At 44.3% G+C, this 20661-nt stretch overlaps 1 protein-coding gene across 4 annotated transcripts in view; it reads left to right on the top strand.

Annotated features, from left to right (window-relative positions):
* The first annotated feature begins 601 nt into the window (after positions 1-601).
* Positions 602-20661, top strand: part of PDPK1 (3-phosphoinositide dependent protein kinase 1) — a 96977-nt gene continuing 76917 nt past the window's right edge. Inside the window, exon 1 of one of the 4 annotated variants that reach the window (XM_077827607.1) lies at positions 602-650. Coding sequence is in view for 2 of the 4 variants with exons in the window: in XM_077827609.1 (XP_077683735.1) it covers positions 885-945 (61 nt within the window). In the remaining 2 variants the exon portion in view is untranslated. Of the gene's footprint in view, positions 651-788; positions 946-1007; positions 1161-20661 lie in introns of those variants that run through there. The other 3 variants (XM_077827609.1, XM_077827606.1, XM_077827605.1) reach the window with 3 other exon arrangements.

Raw genomic sequence — 20661 nt, 5'->3', positions numbered from 1 at the left:
ATCGTGGAGCTGGCTGGAGGCTTGCTTGGCAGCTCTTGTCATGGACTGCTCCAATTTACTCTGGGGATCCATGGTTCCAAGAAGCAGCTGGAAATCACAAGTGCGTACAGCTGTTTAAGCAATGCCATCGTCCCCCGGCCATGGCAGGGGCTGCAAGCATGGTCCTGAAGAGACTGCGCACCAGGCCTGGACCGGGCGATTCCCCAGCTCTGGGGCAGTTAGGAAGCAGCCGTGCCAGTTGCCTTTGTGGGACGCCTCCTCACACGAGACGCGAAGAGCCTGGAACCCGCCAGAGGCAAGGCCCGCAGAGCCGGTGGGCGGCCGGGCCCCGGTGCACGCTGGGCCCGCAGAGCCGGTGGGCCGCCCGGGGCGCGCGAGGGGCGGCCGGGCCCCGGTGCACGCTGGGCCCCCAAGGCGAGGGCTGGCGCAGCGCCCCCGCCGGCGCAACCCCGGTGCCTGCTGGGCCCAGCCGCGGGGACAAGGGTGGCACTGCCCCGGTGCATGCTGGGCAGCCAGGCTGGGCGTGGGGGAAGGTGGGCTGGGGCGGACGTTGTACGTGGAGACCAGGTGCATTGTGGGTGGAGCTGGCCACTGCGGGACAGGTGAACGGCGGGTGGCGATCCGCAGGCGGGGCTGAGGAAATCGGACAGGTGCATCATGGGTATCCGCGCGGGGGAGTCTGGGCTGAGAAGCTAATAGGTGTGAGACTACGCCGAGCTGCTTCCCATGATCCTCTACTGGCTCGGAGCCAACCCGGAAGTGGGTGTGAGAGGGGGCTGGAGCCTAGCGCTGCTCAGGGCAGGGTCGGAGCGGCTCCCGAGGACAGACGAGGGCAGTGGCGTCGCCGTGTTAATTGAGCATGCGCAGAGCGTGCGCTCCCGTTTATGCGCTGCACGGAGCGGAATCGGCAAGAAGTAGAGTCTGACACTACACCTGGGCCTGCCAGTGAGTAGCAGGCCGCTGAGCCAATGGAGGTGTGGAAGCGTGGAAGTCCCGCCCTCGCCAGAGGTGGGGGCATTGTTGTGGGTGACGTCACGGGCGGAGGATGCGGGTGCCCCATTGGCCCGGGTTCCTCCGCCGTGAGCTGGGCTCTTAAAGGGCGACTCGAGGGGAGGCCGGGCCGGCCGGGCGGGCCCATGGCCAGCACCAGCAGCCACCTCGTGAGTACGCGGCGTGCCGGGCCCCTGCGCAGGGGCTGCGTCGGGCCCGGCCGCTCGTGCGGCCCGCGGGCGCCCTCTGGGAGGAGGGGCTAGGCCGCAGCGGCGGGGCCGGCTGGCCCCAGGCCGCGAGGTGCGGGCGCCCCAGCAAGGCGCTCGAGGCTCTTCCGCGGACTCGGTGCGGTTCGCCCCTCACAGCAGCCCCCACGCGGAGGGCGCGAGCGGCTCTGAGGGGGCGCGAGGGCTCTGGGTGCGGTGGGGCTGTGCGGGGCCCTCCCTCAACTCCCGGGCGGCGCTGGGGTCTCGGCGCGGGGGGGCTGGGCGGGGCCCCCTGTCAGGCCTCGCTGGGCGGGGGGCTCTGGGTGCGATGGGCTCTGCGTGAACCCCAGGACGGGGTGGGGGGTCTGGGCACGATGGGCTCCGCAGGAACTCTCCCGAGCGGGACCAGAGAGGAATTGAGTGCATTGGGCTCTGTGGGAACCCCGCTGGTCAGGAGCGGGGTGTGTCTGGGTGCGATGGGGTCTGCGGCAGTGCTGTGAAACAGTGGCTCTGAACCTTTCCAGACCACTAGACCCCTTTCGGGAGTCCGACTTGCCTGGTGTACCCCCAAGTTTCACTTCACTAAAAAACTACTTGCTTACAAAATCAGACATAAAAATACAAAAGTGTCACAGAACACTGTTATTGAAAAATGCTTACTTTCTCATTTTTACCATATAATTAGAAAGTCACTCAACCGAAATATAAATATTGTACTTACATTTCAGCGTATAGTATAGAGCGCAGTATAAGTAGTCCACTGTCTGTATGAAATTTTATTTTGTACTGACTTTGCTAGTGTATTTTATGTACTCTGTTGTAAAGCTAGGCAAATAACTAGACGAGTTGATGTACTCCCTAGAAGACCGCTGCATACCCCTGGTTGATAACTACTGGTATAAAATACTTGTAATTGCCTTTAACTACTGCACAGTTTTTGTACACGAAAGAGGTTTTTTGTCTTTCTTTGTACAGAGTGAACCTGATTAAAATGGTCATTAGGTTAAGAAACTAAAATTTCCACTTTTCATCCAGAGAAGATGAAAAGCCCATCTTCTATGAATCATCTGGCTCCTCGAGTGTACAACATGTGCCCCCAAACTGAGCTTGTCTCCATAATTTTAATTCTGACACTGAAAGGAAAACAGCTGCTTCTTTGGGCTTGTGTTTTGGAGGAGCAAAGATTGAACCATGCTGTTGAAAGTAGACTTCTAGTTTCATTATGCTTGGGTGTTAAGGTTGCTTTTAATGGAAATTTCCACTGAAAGGATATTAGAACTTTCTTGTTCTGGAAGGGACCACCTGTTACTCTGTAACCTGCTTTTTTTTCATTAGCACCAATTGTCTGAACTCAAATCATAGGCAGTGGTAGTGAGGGAGATAGTCGTCACAGGTGATTGAACTAAAATAAGCCTTTCAGATATAGCTGCTGACTTACATTCTGATTGTGAACGCTGATTGATAGAAGGGAAGTAGCTGACTGAAGTGGTTCTTATAGTTTGCATTTATGGGATATGTAGCAAAATTTATTATAGTGCAGTTTTTAAGATTTAATAACTATCAACTTTTATTGCTCAGGGATGTGGAAAAACATGCTGGGAACCCTCAGGCTAGGGGTGATGGCCCAGCCCCATTCCACAACATATCCTCTGCTCCTGTCTCCCTGCTTCTGTGTGCTACATTCAGCTTTTAGATTTTATACATAGTGACTTCTATAAACTTAATCAGCCCAGTGGGAGGTGATAGGGGATGAGAGAGGAAGTGGGGATTCAGCCAGGAAGGGTTTTGGGGGAAGCGTGAAGTGGAAGGGAGAGGAACTCAAGCTTTACTTTTCCCCATGCTGTCCCCGCATGGTGTATCTTCACCTCCACGTTTCCCTTCCACTCCAAAGTGGTCCCTCAACACAACTTCTCTCTGGAACACAGATAGTTTGTCAATGTAGCTCCTCTTTGGGCCCCTCTCAGTTGAAGCCCACTTTCACTTACATCCCTGTTCCCAACCCATGCTAATTCCCCCATCTTCCCAGGACCCCCTTCACGGCACCCTCCTCCTGTGTTTCATCTGTCCCCCAAAGCCCACTCCAGCAGCCATGCTGACCATTCTCACTGAGGAATATGTGCAGAGCAAGGCTGATGCCAGTCAATGCTCATTTTCACTGAAAATGACGTTTCTACCTCCCCCAAAGATGTCTGTCTGTTTTTGTTTGTTTATTTAGTAATTGTTAGGGAATCAGATTGACAGTAAGAGAAGACTGATGTCATGAATTAATCTGTGAATTTCTGTAGGCTAATCTTAATATAACTTTCAGGTTATGCCAAATAAGGAAAAATAACGGTTTAATTTTTAAGTTCTTTTGAACTTAAATTTGATAGCACGTGAGATGTTATCAAAGTTTGTGTGAGAGAAATGTGGCATTTGTGGAAAGGGTGGCTGTTTAGCTATAGGAACCTAAAGAAATGTGAGAAAACTGGATAATTTTTTTAGAGGTCTATTTTAAAGCATTTCCCCTACAATTAGAGATAATATGTTTGGGAAACAACCCCTTCCCCACCTCCAAAAAAATAAAAAAATTGTCCTCTGAAGAGTTATAGTGCTGATGTTGGAGAATGAATTTAATTATTAAAATGTGAAAGCTATTTTAGTCCTGCTTTATATACCAATCTCAATACAACCTTAACTACAGTTACTGATAAATAAATGGGATCTCTGTTGATAATAATTAATTAGTAGCTGAAGGTCTGTTCTGTTGCACAAGTGTGATTTGTAAAACCATGTTTATATAAAAAAAAAAAAAGAAAAAATATGGGACAGTAACAGGCTGCAAAACCCCATTGATGACTGACCTTGGTAATATTCAGATCAAACAGCTCTCAACCATGCTTGTAGCTGTTTCTATTGCTTTGCACTGACTCAGACATTCTAGGGTTCAGGGTAGTGCTTCAGTTGTGTGTGGTTGTGTTGATTTGTGTCTGACAAGGTTATGCTGGGAGATTTGTGCACATGGTGGGTGTCGCCATTAGGCCAAGTAACCCACCATCTGTGCAGTCTCCCTCAAACAACCCATGAAATTGGTCCATGCAGATTAGCTGTAGAGTAAGGGTGGTGATCAGTGGTCTAGTACTGGTGACGTGGGATACGTGCATGGCTATACGCCACACAGGTATAATTAGTAAAGTCAGAATGTCTAAGAACTTAAAAATTGGATATCAGACCATCAGTCCCATTGATGATTCAACGTGGTGATATTCCGAACAGTGAGCCCTCAGCCATGCTTATAGCTGTTTCTATCGCTTCACATCGACTCTACAGATGTAACTGGCTTCTGAGTGACACACAAAATGATAATCCTGGAATTTTATTATATATGTAAACTGGGAAAAAAATTATTTCGGTTAATTTTGTGTTAACATAAAAGTGCTTTTGCTGCATAGTTTTTTATTTGGGTATAAGCTATACCAGCAAAAGCACTTTTATATAACCGGAGTGGCCAAACAGCTGCATGCGGCTCACAGAGCACACCTCCTCCCCCCCCCACTAGTTTCCTCTTACCAGATGGGGAGAGGGGATGGTGGCTAGGGCCTTCTACCCTAAGGAAGGCTGGTGGGGCTAGCAGCTTCAGCCCTGCAGGAGGCACCTGCCAGGGTTTGAGACTTCAGCCCCGCTCTTGCTGAAGCCGCAAGCACCTTCCATGAGGCTAAAGTCCCGAGCCCCATCACCCAGCCGCAAGGTAGAAGCTCTGAGCTCTGGAAGGTGTGCCCGGCTCTCAACTTCTGAAGAGTATCATATGTGGCTCAGAGGATCTGTAAGTTTGGCCCCCCCGCTATAAAATCTGCATCTACAGTAGAAGTGTTTACTAGTATAGCTATCCTGGCAATTTGTTTCTAGTGTAGACTAAGCTCTTGTAATCTTAAATACTTGTAACTGTTTTACATATAAAACTTTTCAGAAAAATGTGAGATTTCTTTGTTTTTTGTTTTTGAGTTCATAGTGTCTGTTTAAAATCCCTCACACTTCTTTTATCCATAGACAGCTTTGTCTGTATCACTGACACATAGGCTGTCAACTTCTTGATTGGTAAAAGATTTAGAGAAAACTAATCCCAAACCAGGCTAGGGTTGAAAGATGGAATAAACTCATGAACACTGTTTTCAACATTCTAGGTTTACAAGGTCAGATAAGTAGTTTAATATGGCTAGGTACATACCCATATGTGTTAGAAATAACTGGTCAGAGAGTAGTGATACAGACAGTTGTGTGTGGCGTAGCTTTCAAACTAAATGTGCATCCACAGCATGGTCGGTTTTTTTTTTTAAGCAAACCCTATTCTTGAGTGGACATGGAAATTGCTTCCCATGTCTTACAAGAAATAACACATTTTCTCACAGTTTTTATAACTGTGACTGGATCGCTGTGCTTGTTCCTCCCTCAACTCTATCTGTATAAGAGACATTGATAAAGTATCCAAAGGAAGTAACAAAAACAGAGTCCATAGGTATTAGGGGAGAGATTGCAGGAACTAGATAGGTTTCAGAGTAACAGCCGTGTTAGTCTGTATTCGCAAAAAGAAAAGGAGTACTTGTGGCACCTTAGAGACTAACCAATTTATTTGAGCATGAGCTTTCGTGAGCTACAGCTCACTTCATCGGATGCATACCGTGGAAACTGCAGCAGACTTTATATATACACAGAGAATATGAAACAATACCTCTTCCCACCCCACTGTCCTGTTGGTAATAGCTTATCTAAAGTGATCATCAGGTTGGGCCATTTCCAGCACAAATCCAGGTTTTCTCACCCTCCACCCCCCCCACACAAATTCACTCTCCTGCTGGTGATAGCCCATCCAAAGTGACAACTCTTTACACAATGTGCATGATAATCAAGTTGGGCCATTTCCTGCACAAATCCAGGTTCTCTTACCCCCTCACCCCCCTCCCAAAAACCACACACACAAACTCACTATCCTGCTGGTAATAGCTCATCCAAAGTGACCATTCTCCCTACAATGTGCATGATAACCAAGGTGGGCCATTTCCAGCACAAATCCAGGTTTTCTCACATCCCCCCCACCCCCATACACACACAAACTCACTCTCCTGCTGGTAATAGCTCATCCAAACTGACCACTCTCCAAGTTTAAATCCAAGTTAAACCAGAACATCTTGGGGGGGGGGGGGGGTAGGAAAAAACAAGAGGAAATAGGCTACCTTGCATAATGACTTAGCCACTCCCAGTCTCTATTTAAGCCTAAATTAATAGTATCCAATTTGCAAATGAATTCCAATTCAGCAGTTATGAACTAGATAGTTATGAACTAGATAGTCAGAACTAGATAGTTATGTACCGCTTGGAAGATGTTAGCTCTGTCTAAATACTTAAAAAAATGTAGCACCCTTTTTATTAAACCCACTTAAGGTAATCAAAGTTTTTAAATGTCTACCTTTTTCACCTTAATAACTCAAAACTTTCTTGGAAGGACTCTCTGAATGACTCTAGAACTCATAGGTTTATGACATCAAAAAAACCATGCAAGTGAGACCTGATTTAAATGTGTTGTGATTGTTTTTCTATACAGACTGTTTAACGCAAACACTAAGAAGAAAAGCCCTATGTTAAGGAGCTTATTCACAGGTATCCTCCACAAAGAACTTCCCTGGTTCTACTTTGGTAAAGTTCTGGTACTTCTGATATTTTGAAAGTTTAAAAACAGGAAACACTTTTTGAGGTGGGAATTTTGTTATTTTAGACATAAAAAGCAAAAACAGCACAACCAATTTTGTTTACCTTCACGTTCTCCTATACATATCTTTTAGGCAAGTAAGCATACTTGAAAAAGCTGAGACCCAATAATTGGGTATGTGCAAAAGAACTGGATAAAACAGCATAATGTAGAGAAATGTTGAAGCTTGTGCTAAAGCCCGTTTCAGCCTTACTGACCAATGATTGCTGTAAGCAATAAATGGCTTTGGTGGGGGAAAGACAGACTTGCAGCATGGTTAAAAGACTAATACACTTATTTAACAGTATTTTCATATATTCTTTATTGTTAGGCATTGCAAGGATTAACTTGCTTATCACATTCTTTTCCCAAGATTTTATTAAATTTGGTATTAAGATTATAAACAGGAATATAATGTAACAGCAATAGTTTAGATCTGTCACAGTTATTTTGGTTCTTTTCTGGTTTGCGTTGGATTGGATCAGTTTATAAAAGATCCAGATGAACAGGAGTGGAAGAAATGTTAGTGACTTATTTATGTATCTAGATAATTGGGTTAGAGGCTGAATACAGGTGCTTGGAGATTCCTGTGGCTTCCTGCTTCAGATCAGTTTGACGGTTATTAAATAATAAAACAGGCCCTTTAAACATTGGCTCTGGCCCCTGAAGGTTCTAGAAACTGAAGTTCTTTGCTTAGTAATGGAAGAGGTTAGAGGGTAAGTAGTTGGTATACGTGTTCCTACAAGTTCCCTCATTAGCAAAAATCTTTACCTGAACTTGAATGTGGAATCCTAGAAATTAACAGAAAATAGCATACCAAGTATCAGAGAGGTAGCCGTGTTAGTCTGTATCCACAAAAATAACAAGGAGTCTGGTGGCGCCTTAAAGGCTAACAGATTTTTTTGGACATAAGCTTTTGTGGGTAAAAAACCCACTTCTCCATGCATCTGAAGAAGTGGGTTTTTTACCCATGAAAGCTTATCCCCAAATAAATCTGTTAGTCTTTAAGATGTCATCAGACTCCTTGATGTTTTTTTTAGAAAACAGCATAGCTATCTGTAATGTGGTTCAGTTCAGAAATATGCAGTTGTACTGTATGGTTTGGGTTTCATGACTTAATTGTTGTTGTACTCTCTTGATAAAGAACTAAGTTAATTTTGGTAGGAACAAAACATCAGTCTCTAAAAATCAGTTTCTTCTAATCTGGCACCACAAGTGCTAATATGCAGTAATCCTAATTGTATGGATATTGCATGACATCACGGAAAGCTTAACTTTAACTCTGAATTTCCTGTTGTTAATACTTGTTTTTGGAATAATTATTATACTTTGTAATGTGTGTTATCCAATATTACTGATATGTATACTAGTTTTTATCTAGTGTTGGGCATACCATACAAAACATATTCCATGAGCTATCTGGATGCAGAAAGATTTAGAGATAGAAAAACTAAAACAAAATGAAGATCCAGACTTGTAAGTAAAGCAGTGATGTTCACATTTCTGTGATGGTGAATGGATTTCATTTAAGTGCTTTTTAATACCGTTGCTTTCCCCCATCTTCCTACAAAGCTCCCAATTAATTTAATAATAGCAGTATCTGTTGGAAGTGTCTGCTTCAGATTTCCTATTTTCATTAATATTTCTAATCTTCAGGGTTAAAGTGCAATAGCGTCAGAGCCTAAGAAGAAGTTACTAAGGCAATGTGTACACTGCCACTTACGTTGATATAACTTATGTCACTCGGGGGTGTGAACAAGCCATAAATTATACCGAGCTAAGTGCTGGTTTGGACAGTGCTATCGCCACTCATTGGAGGTGGATTAATTAAATTGACAGGAGAACTCTCTCCTGTCATCTTAGAGCGGCTACACTAGAGAGCTTACAGCACGTGCAGCTGCATCAATACAACTGTGCCATTTTAAGCTCTGTAGTAGTGTAGCCATAGCCTTAGTGGAACATGCTCTGATCACTCTAAGTGATGCTTACTTTATCCCTATATTTTTGATAGGGATTGTGTGGGCTTGTGGCAAAGTGATTTACCTCCTGGTATGCTGCCTTTTAGCTAAGTGCAGCATTGCAGGGTTTTTTCTTTGTAGTCCTATGACCAGGTCCACTGGTGATCCCTGTTGCTTTGTGACTTGGCCCTACAGCTGGGTCATCTTTGGTCTCACCCCTTTCGGAATGAATCAGGGTTTTCACCCAGTAGTCCCAGGACATCACACAGGCAAACAGCCGTGGTCCAAGGCTAAAGTAGTCCTTGTGGACTCTTGGATCTTCACACTAGTCTTCCTGGTGAGGTTATAGAGGAACTCAGCCCTTCCATCTACCCTCGGTTCCAGCTCAGAGACCCGTGGAAGAAGTTGATAAGGTGTCTCTCGTCAGATCTCTTGCTGCTGCTGCTTCAGGGTTCCTTCCTGTGTTGGCCCACCTTCCCCTCACGGGGCTTGGATGACTGCTTTGTTCCTTTCTGGGCGCTAAAGATAAGAGGCCTGTCTGCTTCCCTAGCCTGAGCCTTTTGAGCTGAGCTTCTCCCATTTGAAGGCTACTTCTCCAAGATTGGTGTGCCAGGTGCAGCAGGGTGGGACTGCCTGAATCCATAGCTGCTCTTTAACACATCACAGGGCCCCAACCCAACAAACGCTTCAGTATGTGCTTAACTATGGAGCATGTGTGTCATTTCAGTGAAATCGATGGGCCTGTTCACATGGCTGCAAAACCTGCAGTGCTTTGCTGGGCTGGTGCCTGTGAGAATCCATTTTTACCAGTTGCCTATTGTAGCATTCTGTACAAATAAAATTTTGAATTTTATTTAATTAAGGTCCTCAGAGGATTGGCTGAGGGATGACCATTCCATTTTGTGACCGCTTCCGAGGTTTCAAAATTTTGTTTTCCTAATGCATTGGAACAAAACCAAAATCTTTGAGATAGGTTTATGAAGTGGAATTGTGTTGAAACAGCAGTTTTTAGATCAAAAAGCTCAAGTTTTTATTTTCTCTCCCATCAAAAGTGACCACAGAGCCTTGGATTTCAAAAACTTTCCCAATGAAAACAAACTAGACAAGCCATTTACAACACACACTTTGCTTCTCTACAAAAGAAAAAGGACACTAAACTATCTAAACTACTACATGCCACAAGGGCCACAGCAATGGTTCCCTTAACCCACCCAGCAATATTGTTAATCTATTCAACTATACTCTTAGCCCAGCAGAAGAATCTGTCCTATCTCGGGTCCTCTCCTTCTGCCCCTCCACCCCCACGAACATGATAACATTCTGTGGTGACCTGGAATCCTATTTTCGACGTCTCCGACTCAAGGAATATTTCCAACACACCTCTGAACAACATACTAATCCACAGAGACCTTCGTACCAACACTACAGAAAGAAGGATTCTAGGTGGACTCCTCCTGAAGGTCAAAACAACAGACAGGACTTCTACATAGAATGCTTCTGCCAACGTGCATGGGCTGATATTGTGGAAAAGCAACATCACTTGCCCCATAACCTCATCTGTGCAGAACACAATGCAATCCACAGCCTCAGAAACAACTCTGACATCATATTCAAAAAGGCTGATAAAGGAGGTGCTGTCGTCATCATGAATAGGTCAGAATATGAACAAGAGGCTGCTAGGCAGCTCTCCAACACCACTTTCTACAAGCCATTACCCTCTGATCCCACTGAGGGTTACCAAAAGAAACTACACCATTTGCTCAAGAAACTCCCTGAAAAAGCACAAGAACAAATCCGCACAGACACACCCCTGGAATCCTGACCTGGGGTATTCTATCTGCTACCCAAGATCCATAAACCTGGAAATCCTGGATGCCCCATCATCTCAGGCATTGGCACCCAGACAGCAGGATTGTCTGGCTGTGTAGACTCCCTCGTCAGGCCCTATGCTGCCGGCACTCCCAGCTATCTTCGAGACACCACTGACTTCCTGAGGAAACTACAATCCATCGGTGATCTTCCTGAAAACATCATCCTAGCCACTGTGGATGTAGAAGCCGTCTACACCAACATTCCACACAAAGATGGACTACAAGCCGTCAGGAACAGTATCTCCGATAATGTCACGGCAAACCTTGTGGCTGAACTTTGTGACTTTGTCCCCAAATGTGAAATAGTTATGGGTGAGGACAATGTATACCTTCAAATCAGTGGCACTGCTATGGGTACCCGCATGACCCCACAGTATGCCAACATTTTTATGGCTGACTTAGAACAGCGCTTCCTCAGCTCTCGTCCCCTAATGCCCTTACTCTACTTGCGCTACATTGATGACATCTGCATCATCTGGACCCATGGAAAAGAAGCCCTTGAGGAATTCCACCATGATGTCAACAATTTCCATCCCACCATCAACCTCAGCCTGGACCAGTTCACACAAGAGATCCACTTCCTGGACACTACGGTGCTAATAAGTGATGGTCACAAACACCACCCTATACCGGAAACCTACTGAACGCTATGCCTACCTACATGCCTCCAGCTTTCATCCAGACCACACCACACGATCCATTGTCTTCAGCCAAGCTCTACGATACAACCACATTTGCTCCAACCCCTCAGACAGAGACAAACACCTACAAGATCTCTATCAAGCGTTCTTACAACTACAATACCCACCTGCTGAAGTGAAGTGACAGAGCCAGAAGAGTACCCAGAAGTCACCTACTACAGGACAGGCCCAACAAAGAAAATAACAAAGTGCCACTAGCCATCACCTTCAGCCCCCAACTAAAACCTCTCCCAACGCATCATCAAGGATCTACAACCTTCCCTGAAGGATGACCCATCACTCTCACAGCTCTTGGGAGACAGGCCAGTCCTTGCTTACAGACAGCCCCCCAACCTGAAGCAAATACTCACCAGCAACCACACACCACACAACAAAACCACTAACCCAGGAACCTATCCTTGCAACAAAGCCCGTTGCCAGCTGTGTCCCCTGAATAGATATGTGGACACCATCATAAGACCTAATCACATCAGCCACACTATCAGAGGCTCGTTCACCTGCACATCTACCAATGTGATAGATGCCATCATGTACCAGCAATGCCCCTCTGCCATATACATTGGTCAAACTGGACAGTCTCTATGGAAAAGAATAAATGGACACAAATCACGTCAAGAATTATAACATTCATAAAGCAGTCAGAGAACACTTCAGTCTCTCTGATCACTCGATTACAGACCTAAAAGTCACAATATTACAACAAAAAAACTTCAAAACCAGACTCCAATGAGAGACTGCTGAATTCGAATTAATTTGCAAACTGGATACAATTAACTTTAGGCTTGAATAGAGACTAGGAGTGGATGGGTCATTCATTACACAAAGTAAAACTGTTTCCCTATGTTTATTCTGGTATTAGCTCATCTTAAGTGATCACTCTCCTTACAGTGTGTATAAGACCCATTGTTTCATGTTCTCTATGTATATAAATCTCCCCCCTGTATTTTCCACTGAATGCCTCCGATGAAGTGAGCTGTAGCTCACGAAAGCTTGTGCTCAAATAAATTTGTTAGTCTCTAAGGTGCCACAAGTACTCCTTTTTCTTTTTGTGAATACAGACTAATACGGCTGCTACTCTGAAATTTGTTGGAACAGATATTTCTGCAGAACATTTTGGTTTCACCTAAATTAATGTTATAACCAGCTCTGTTGTTCACACTTCTGTTAGCGTCCATTGTGTTGGGAAGTAAGTTCTTCAGTGACTGCCATATGGAATTAAACTGTTGATGTACCATCAGCTGATGTGGGACTTGACAAGACCACTCAAACACAATTCTATCTTACATAAATACAAACATTCATATCGTTTTCTGTAACCAGAGGCCACTTGCATAAATACTGTTTTTATATGCTTGATACAGAGTTCATATCTCAAACATATCAGAATGGATTTTGAATATATTTACTACAGAATGAATTAAATAACTATTAAATAACTGAACTTGAACCTTCATTAAACTTATGTCTGAAAACTAGGGTCACTTAATTCATTAACATTTCTTCTATGTTGCTTATGAAATTGAATGATGAAGTTAAGGGCAAATAGTTAATTGTGTAGGCTAATAGTTTGGTAAGCCAGATTCCTTCGTTCTGTGAAATGCTTGTCAATTTTATATTGTCATCTTTCTATGTTAATCATTTGTCAGGATTTTCTGCCTTCAGGAAATTAAGAGGTGCCTTCATATCTAAACTTGACTCCTTGTAATAAGATGGATTGACTGCTCGATTAGATCAAATTCACATCTTTCAGAGCAGTCTTTTTTTCATGTTTCCTTCTACCTGGATCCCTGATAAATGTTTGATCCATCAATTTTTGAGCCCTTTACTACACATACAGACAGATGGCTACTGTAAAAATGTACCTTCCCTTTTAAGAAAAATCCTAGTTTGTCAAAATGCACTACTCAATATATCAGTTGTTCAGATATTATTTCCTCTCCTAAAGCTATAAATGCTGACAAGGCGTATTTCATTAGGGCCTTTTGCCTTTGGAATTTTTTCACCATTTGTCTGAAATAACCAGAGTTTGCTGAACTTTAGGGCATTTCCACCCACCCTGCTTTTAGAGATGGGGAGATAGTGAGGGGTCTGTGAGAATGGAATTTAGAGGCTTACATTATGTTTTAAAATTTTGCAGCTACCAGTGTGTTTTGTATCCATTCAAATGCATAATTGAATATTTTGAGTGTCAATAGTGCCCAGGGCCTGGAACAGATGATTTTTTAGGTAACAGTACGAACCTAAATAAAGCATTGCTGCAGTTTAGCATTATCACTCATGGTTCTGTGATATTTCTCAGATGTTTAGGTTTACTCATAATCCCAAGATTTCCAGGTCTGCAGTTGTTAATGACATCAAATGGAATAGAAGAAGAATAATAGAGAAATAGGCCTGCATCCGAGAGTGCTAAAGGAATTGGCAGCTGTGATTGCAGAGCCATTGGCCATTATCTTTGAAAACTCGTGGCGCACGGGGGAAGTCCTGGATGACTGGAAAAAGGCTAATGTAGTGCCCATCTTTAAAAAAGGGAAGGAGGATGATCCTGGGAACTACAAGCCAGTCACCCTCACCTCAGTCCCCGGAAAAATCATGGAGCAGGTCCTCAAGCAATCAATCCTGAAGCACTTACACGAGAGGAAAGTGATCAGGAACAGTCAGCATGGATTCACCAAGGGAGGGTCATGCCTGACTAATCTAATCGCCTTCTATGATGAGAAAGCAGTGGATGTATTGTTTCTTGACTTTAGCAAAGCTTTTGACACGGTCTCCCACAGTATTCTCGTCAGCAAGTTAAAGAAGTATGGGCTGGATGAATGCACTATAAGGTGGGTAGAAAGTTGGCTAGATTGTCGGGCTCAACAGGTAGTGATCAATGGCTCCATGTCTAATTGGCAGCTGGTATCAAATGGAGTGCCCCAAGGGTTGGTCCTGGGGCCGGTTTTGTTCAATGTCTTCATAAATGATCTGGAGGATGGTGTGGATTGCACTCTCAGCAAATTTGCGGATGATACTAAACTGGGAGGAGTGGTAGATACGCTGGAGGGCAGGGATAGGATACAGAGGGCCCTAGACAAATTGGAGGATTGGGCCAAAAGAAATCTGATGAGGTTCAACAAGGATAAGTGCAGAGTCCTGCACTTAGGACGGAAGAATCCAATGCACCGCTACAGACTAGGGACCGAATGGCTAGGCAGCAGTTCTGCGGAAAAGAACCTAGGGGTGACAGTGGACGAGAAGCTGGATATGAGTCAACAGTGTGCCCTTGTTGCCAAGAAGGCCAATGGCATTTTGGGATGTATAAGTAGGGGCATAGCAAGCAAATCGAGGGACGTGATCGTTCTCCTCTATTCGATACTGGTGAGGCCTCATCTGGTGTGCTGTGTCCAGTTTTGGGCCCCGCACCACAAGAAGGATGTGGATAAATTGGAAAGAGTCCAGCGAAGGGCAACAAAAATGATTAGGGGTCTGGAACACATATGAGGAGAGGCTGAGGGAACTGGGATTGTTTAGTCAGCGGAAGAGAAGAATGAGGGGGAATTTGATAGCTGCTTTCAACTACCTGAGAGGTGGTTCCAAAGAGGATGGTTCTAGACTATTCTCAGTGGTAGAAGATGACAGGACAAGGAGTAATGATCTCAAGTTGCAGTGGGGGAGGTTTAGGTTGGATATTAGGAAAAACTTTTTCATTAGGAGGGTGGTGAAACACTGGAATGGGTTACCTAGGGAGGTGGTAGAATCTCCTTCCTTAGAAGTTTTTAAGGTCAGGCTTGACAAAGCCCTGGCTGGGATGATTTAATTGGTTATCGGTCCTGCTTTGAGCAGGGGGTTGGACTAGATGACTTCCTGAGGTCCCTTCCAACCCTGATATTCTATGATTCTAAGAATGTTGATAAATTGAAAAGGGTTCAGAAAAGAGCTACAAGAATGATTCAGGATCTGGAAAACAAGCCTTAGAGTGAGACATTTAAACTTAAGTAGATATACCTTCTTATCGGAGAAGGGTAAGAGGTGCTTTGATCATGGTTAAGGCTGCGTGTCCGTCATAGAGGTCAGATTCTGTGTCTGTCTTCTGGCTCAGGGTGGGCCAGTAGCAGCAGTTTGGGTGTAGGAGGGGACTCAGTGCTGGGGCAGGGGGGTTGGAGTGTGGGGCAGCGCTTACCTCGGGGGCGGCCTTCTCCAGCTCCCATGGGCATATCCCCGCAGTTCCTAAGCGGAAGGGACATGGGGCTCTGCACGCTGCCCGCACCTGCAGGCGCTGCCCCTGCAGCTTCCATTCTGTGGTTCCTGGGCAATGGGAGCTGCGGAGCTGGCGCTTGTGGCAGGAGCAGTGTGCAGAGCCCCCCTGGCTGCCCTTCCCCCTAGGACCTGTGCGGACATGCCGGTTGGAGATGGGTAGGGAGCCTGCCAGCCCCGTCAACCCTCTCCTCCCCCACCACCAGCAGGGGTCCTGGCTGTGTGCCACCACCCACACCCCCAGCACGGCTGCATGCCCCCAGCACTAGCGGGAGTCCCAGGCTGCATGCTGCCGCCTCCCCTCACACCAGTAGGGGTCCTGGGCCACCCCTTGCAGCACTTCTGGCGCCACTGGATCACCGCCCTCCCAGGAGCACCCCCGGCCCAAGTTTTAGTGAGGGATATATAGTAAAAGTCATGGATAGATCTTAGGCCATGAATTTTTGTTTTCTGCCTGTGACCTGTCCATGACTTTTACTAAAAATACCCGTGACTAAAATGTTGCTTTAATAATGGTCCACAAGTACTTGCATGGAGAAGAGATATCTGATAGACAGCTCTCTGAGAAAAAGCCACAAAGAGAGTCAGAATCTGAAGCTTCACAAATTCAAACTAGAAAAAGTCAGCGTAACTATTCACTGGAACAACTTATTTAGGGATGGATTCTCCATCACTTGCTGTCTGTACATAAAGACTAGGATTCTTTATAAAAGAGATGCTATAGCTCAAACGGAAATCATGGTCTCTTGATGCAAGAACCACTGGGTGAGGTTCTGTAGCTTGTATTGTGCAGGAGCTCAGACTAGATGATTGTAATGGTCCCCTTGTGGCCTTAATAATCTATGAAACAATGCTTTTTGTAGAGAGAATGTGAAGTGGCAATCTTTTTCTACTATTACTATTGGATTAGAAACTCCTCTATTGACTTACTATAGTCCTATTTTGTTTAAATGGGGAAGTCACTCCCTTGCTTTCACCTGGCTCAACTGCATTGATTATGCTGTAGAGTGTCCCTTAAAAATCTTAACCCTCTTCTAAAGGATGGGTTTCCAAGATCTGGACTGCTCAAGTTAATGCTTAATGAACTTGTAGTATAATAATAATAAATTCACCTTTATTCTTTTTGATTAGCTGTTCTGTAAAAGGCCACCCAACTATTAAATTTCCTAGTTCTTTGAGCACTAAAGGGTGTTTATGTGTTTAGTGGACAGGTTTAAAATATTGTTAGTAAACTAAACTGTGTAAGCCATGAAAGATTTTGCCGAGGACCAAATCACCCTAGCCATCCTGTTTAGGTGCGTATGGTGCATTGTGGCTACACATGTTCAGTGTTGCAGGACTGTTAGTTGTTGCCCCATCCTACAAGGCCTGGCAGGGCTCTGTGGTGTTCATTTGTATTTGTTCACAATCTTAGTTTGTTCCAGCAGATGCTTAGGCTAGTTTTGCTCCTTTGAGCATGTGCTTGGATCCTGATGCAAAACACAGGATTCCTCTTGCTTCACCTCACATTATGCTTAGGTCTCCACAGCATGCTAACTGAGGGGTAAATAATCACAGGATTATGCAAACCATGGTAGTCTAACCTGTAAGAGAATGACCACACATGCTGTACTGTGCTGTCAGTCCCTGGATCCTCACTGGTGCTTTATCTGGCTATGACAAGCAGTACAGCTGTCTGGGAGCATATCCTAAGATTAATAGTACCACAACTCACTGCATCATTCTTAGCTCATATTTGCAGCATCTTGTGGGACAACTTGTCTGCCCGCTATGGGGACTGTGGAAAGTTTAATGGAGAGAACACTTAGTAAATTGCTTTGTTTGGCAATAACTATATACCCATAAAAAGGAACTGAAATGCTCTGAAATACAAAATAAAATGAGCCAAAAGAAAACAGTTATAAAATAACTATTCTCTTAATGATCTGTATGGTAAGAAAAAGTGGAGAGAAGAAAGTTCTTTTACAGCATTGCACTTCTGTCTTTACCTAGCTTTAAAAGCTTGAATGAGTCAAGGCTTTGAGATTAGGCTAGTAAGGTGATAAAGGTTCTTACCAAAACCTCAACTTTTGCAAGTTGGACAATAAAAGGGGTGAGTGGTTGTAGGAGAAAGGGAAGTTTTGACATGGAGGATTTTAAATCCATGTAAGAGTTTCACTATATCAGCGGGTTAGTGGGCATTATTCTGCTATAGCAAACACTGAAGATGCTTGAAGCAGGAAAAACTGCAAGCAGGATGCTGAACAGAGACAGATTTATAGTTCACTTCTGCTCAGGTCAAAGGCTAGGTAGAGGGTGAGAGAGTACACAGGAATTGGTGCCAAGGGGGCTTATGGGAAAGGATTGGAGGACCATCGCATCTCAACTGTTCTGATTGTTCATGGCTGCATGTTTTCACTGCTGTTACCTCAGGATAACCATACATGTTAATAGCTACCACAGGATTTGCCTTATAACTCATGGTGTGCTGCCTGTCTCACCACGTGGCACTGATAGTCATGTGGATGTGTGAACATGGAATGTGTGAAAGGGAAAACCCACAGCTGAGCCAGAGTTAATTCTGCAGTGATGGCATCTGCACTAGCAGAGTTTGTCATGGGAGTCACCAGTGTCCCAGCCAATCGCTGTCAGGCTCTGGACCTGGATGCCTGGACTGATAAGCACCACCACCACTGAGTGGCTCTGCTCCAGGAAGTAAGGAGCATGGCTTGATTTAGTTATTTTTAGTTACTATTGCCATAAGTTTTTTTTCTGTTTTGTATTTAAAGTAAGTTTCCTTTTCTTGAATTTTCCCTGTAAGTGTCAGATGGGTTTGGTCTGGGCCCATATACATGGGGAGGACATCTGTCTTGAGCCCTGGTGAATGGCTTAACAAGTCCTTTCTTCTTCTGGAACATATTGAGGTCCCCAATAGCTGTATTGCTCCACAGCGCAGGGTGTGGTGATGGGGAGGTATTGAATCGCCTTGGGGAGGTATGTGCATTTGCCTTGTGGTAATGGGGACCAAGATGGTAGCCTTGCTGTGCCTCTGTTAATTGATCCCTTTCTGTGTTCTCTTTCAGATATAAGTAGTGTAGAAGATGATTCTGAGGAAGCTTTTGGATTTTTGTGGCAACTCCCAGTGAAGTCCATGTGCTTTGGGAAGGAGTTGTCTCTGTTTGTCTGTAACCTTAGATCTTTCACCTTTTGTATTTTGCAAGTGAATACCTGTGGGATGAAAAAGTTAGAATGTTTCACTTATAAATAATGATAAAGTTTTTTTTTTCCACTTCATTTGCATCCATTGGGTGTAGGGATTAGAGTGTGGGGGATGGAAGTGACCAGATAGAATGGAGAACAGCAAAAGTACCTCTCAGGCCTACCCTCACTACGAGTTTGGGGGCTTTGGAGCATTTGATTTCTGTTGAATATTACTTTAGCTATTGCTAGACCTATAATCTGGTAGGTTAGTGTCTTAACACATGACAGAACCAATGATCTGATCTGTCACAGCTGCCACTGAAATAGCATTCAGGAGAATTGTGGGATTGTACTGGAAGGGACTGCATGGGGTTTTTTTTGTTTTTTTTTCCAGTATAGGATTATTTTGGTATATTTTAGCTCACTCTAAATGCCTTTATCATGCATTAAACTCAGTTGCATAATAAAAAACAGATCGCTTTTCACCCCAAACCAGAAAATAACTAATCAACAAAAACAAATACCCCTCCTCATCCTGAAATGGTATCCTTATCAGACCTTTCCCTTCCCAAGTGCATGGATAAATAGATGGGGCCTTACATTGTGCCCTGACAGTCAACAGATTGGACAAAGAAGAGGAGAAAAGCTCCGAAGTTTGAGTACACCTTATGGGGAAAGATCTACCAGCAGCTTCTCTTTTTTGTATTGACAGGACTTCAGCTCAAATACGTGTGCTGATGTTGTGGTGGAAACATGGCAGAGGGAGAAGAGCAGTCTCAAGTAGGCAAATCCCAAAATGTTTAGGATTGAATAGGTCCAAAACAGTACCTTAAACTCCACCTGGAAATGAAAAGGCAGCCAATGCAGATGCCAAAGCACTGATGTTCTGGGCTCCAAGTGAGCCACACCGCTTGGTAAACGAGCTGCCATGTTCTATACAGCTTCAGTTTCTGGGTTCATTTAACAAATTCATATATTCTATAGCCAGAAAGGACAAATCATTTTTCATTCTGACCTGCATAACACAGGCAATAAAATTTCATCTGTAAATCGTGTAAGCACAGTGATTTGTGGTTTAACTAAAGCATAATCCTGTTGTACCTTTGTTATATAAGAGCCCTGTACTATCAAATATATTCTTGTAAAGGTACATAGGTTATGATTTATAACCTTCTATTTGATAAGTTCAATAGATTGATCTCAAGCCTTGTTGTAAGACACATTTTCCAGTTCTGATGTCTGTCTTGTGGTTTTGCTCTAAACCTTCTGTAGTTTACCTCCTTTTAGCAGTCAGGGCCAGTATTCCAGGAGTGATGTCCACAGTGCTATATACAGTGGCAATAAACTTGCCTACTCCTACTTGATGATCCTCTGATCATACATCCAGAGATCTCACTAATTCACTTAGTCAGCCATGTTTCCACCATGACCCCTAAATTCTTTTCAGAGGCATGGCTTTGCAGGATACATTCCCTACATGTTTTGTAATGTGACATACATTCTTTGTTCATAGATATAGGACTTTACTTTTGGCCATATTAAACCATGTATTTGCACCCAGTTTACCAACCAGTCCAGATTGCTCTATATAAGTGACCTTCCCGTATCATTATTAGCCATTCCACCAGTCTTTGTCCACAATGATCTTTTCTGCCAGTCACTGATAAAAGTTTTATAGCTTTTGATTGAGAATGAATCCCTGTGGGAGTCTGCTAGTAACATCCCCGTTTGATGATTTCCCTTTGAGATTTTAGCCATCTTATCTATGTAGTATGTGCTATATTGATTGATGTTAACTCTAAT

The sequence above is a fragment of the Eretmochelys imbricata genome, chromosome 10 (assembly GCF_965152235.1).
Source record: "Eretmochelys imbricata isolate rEreImb1 chromosome 10, rEreImb1.hap1, whole genome shotgun sequence".
NCBI classification, from domain to species: domain Eukaryota; kingdom Metazoa; phylum Chordata; order Testudines; family Cheloniidae; genus Eretmochelys; species Eretmochelys imbricata.
Note: the sequence above shows the minus strand (reverse complement) of the source record. Positions and strands in the feature narration are given on the sequence as shown.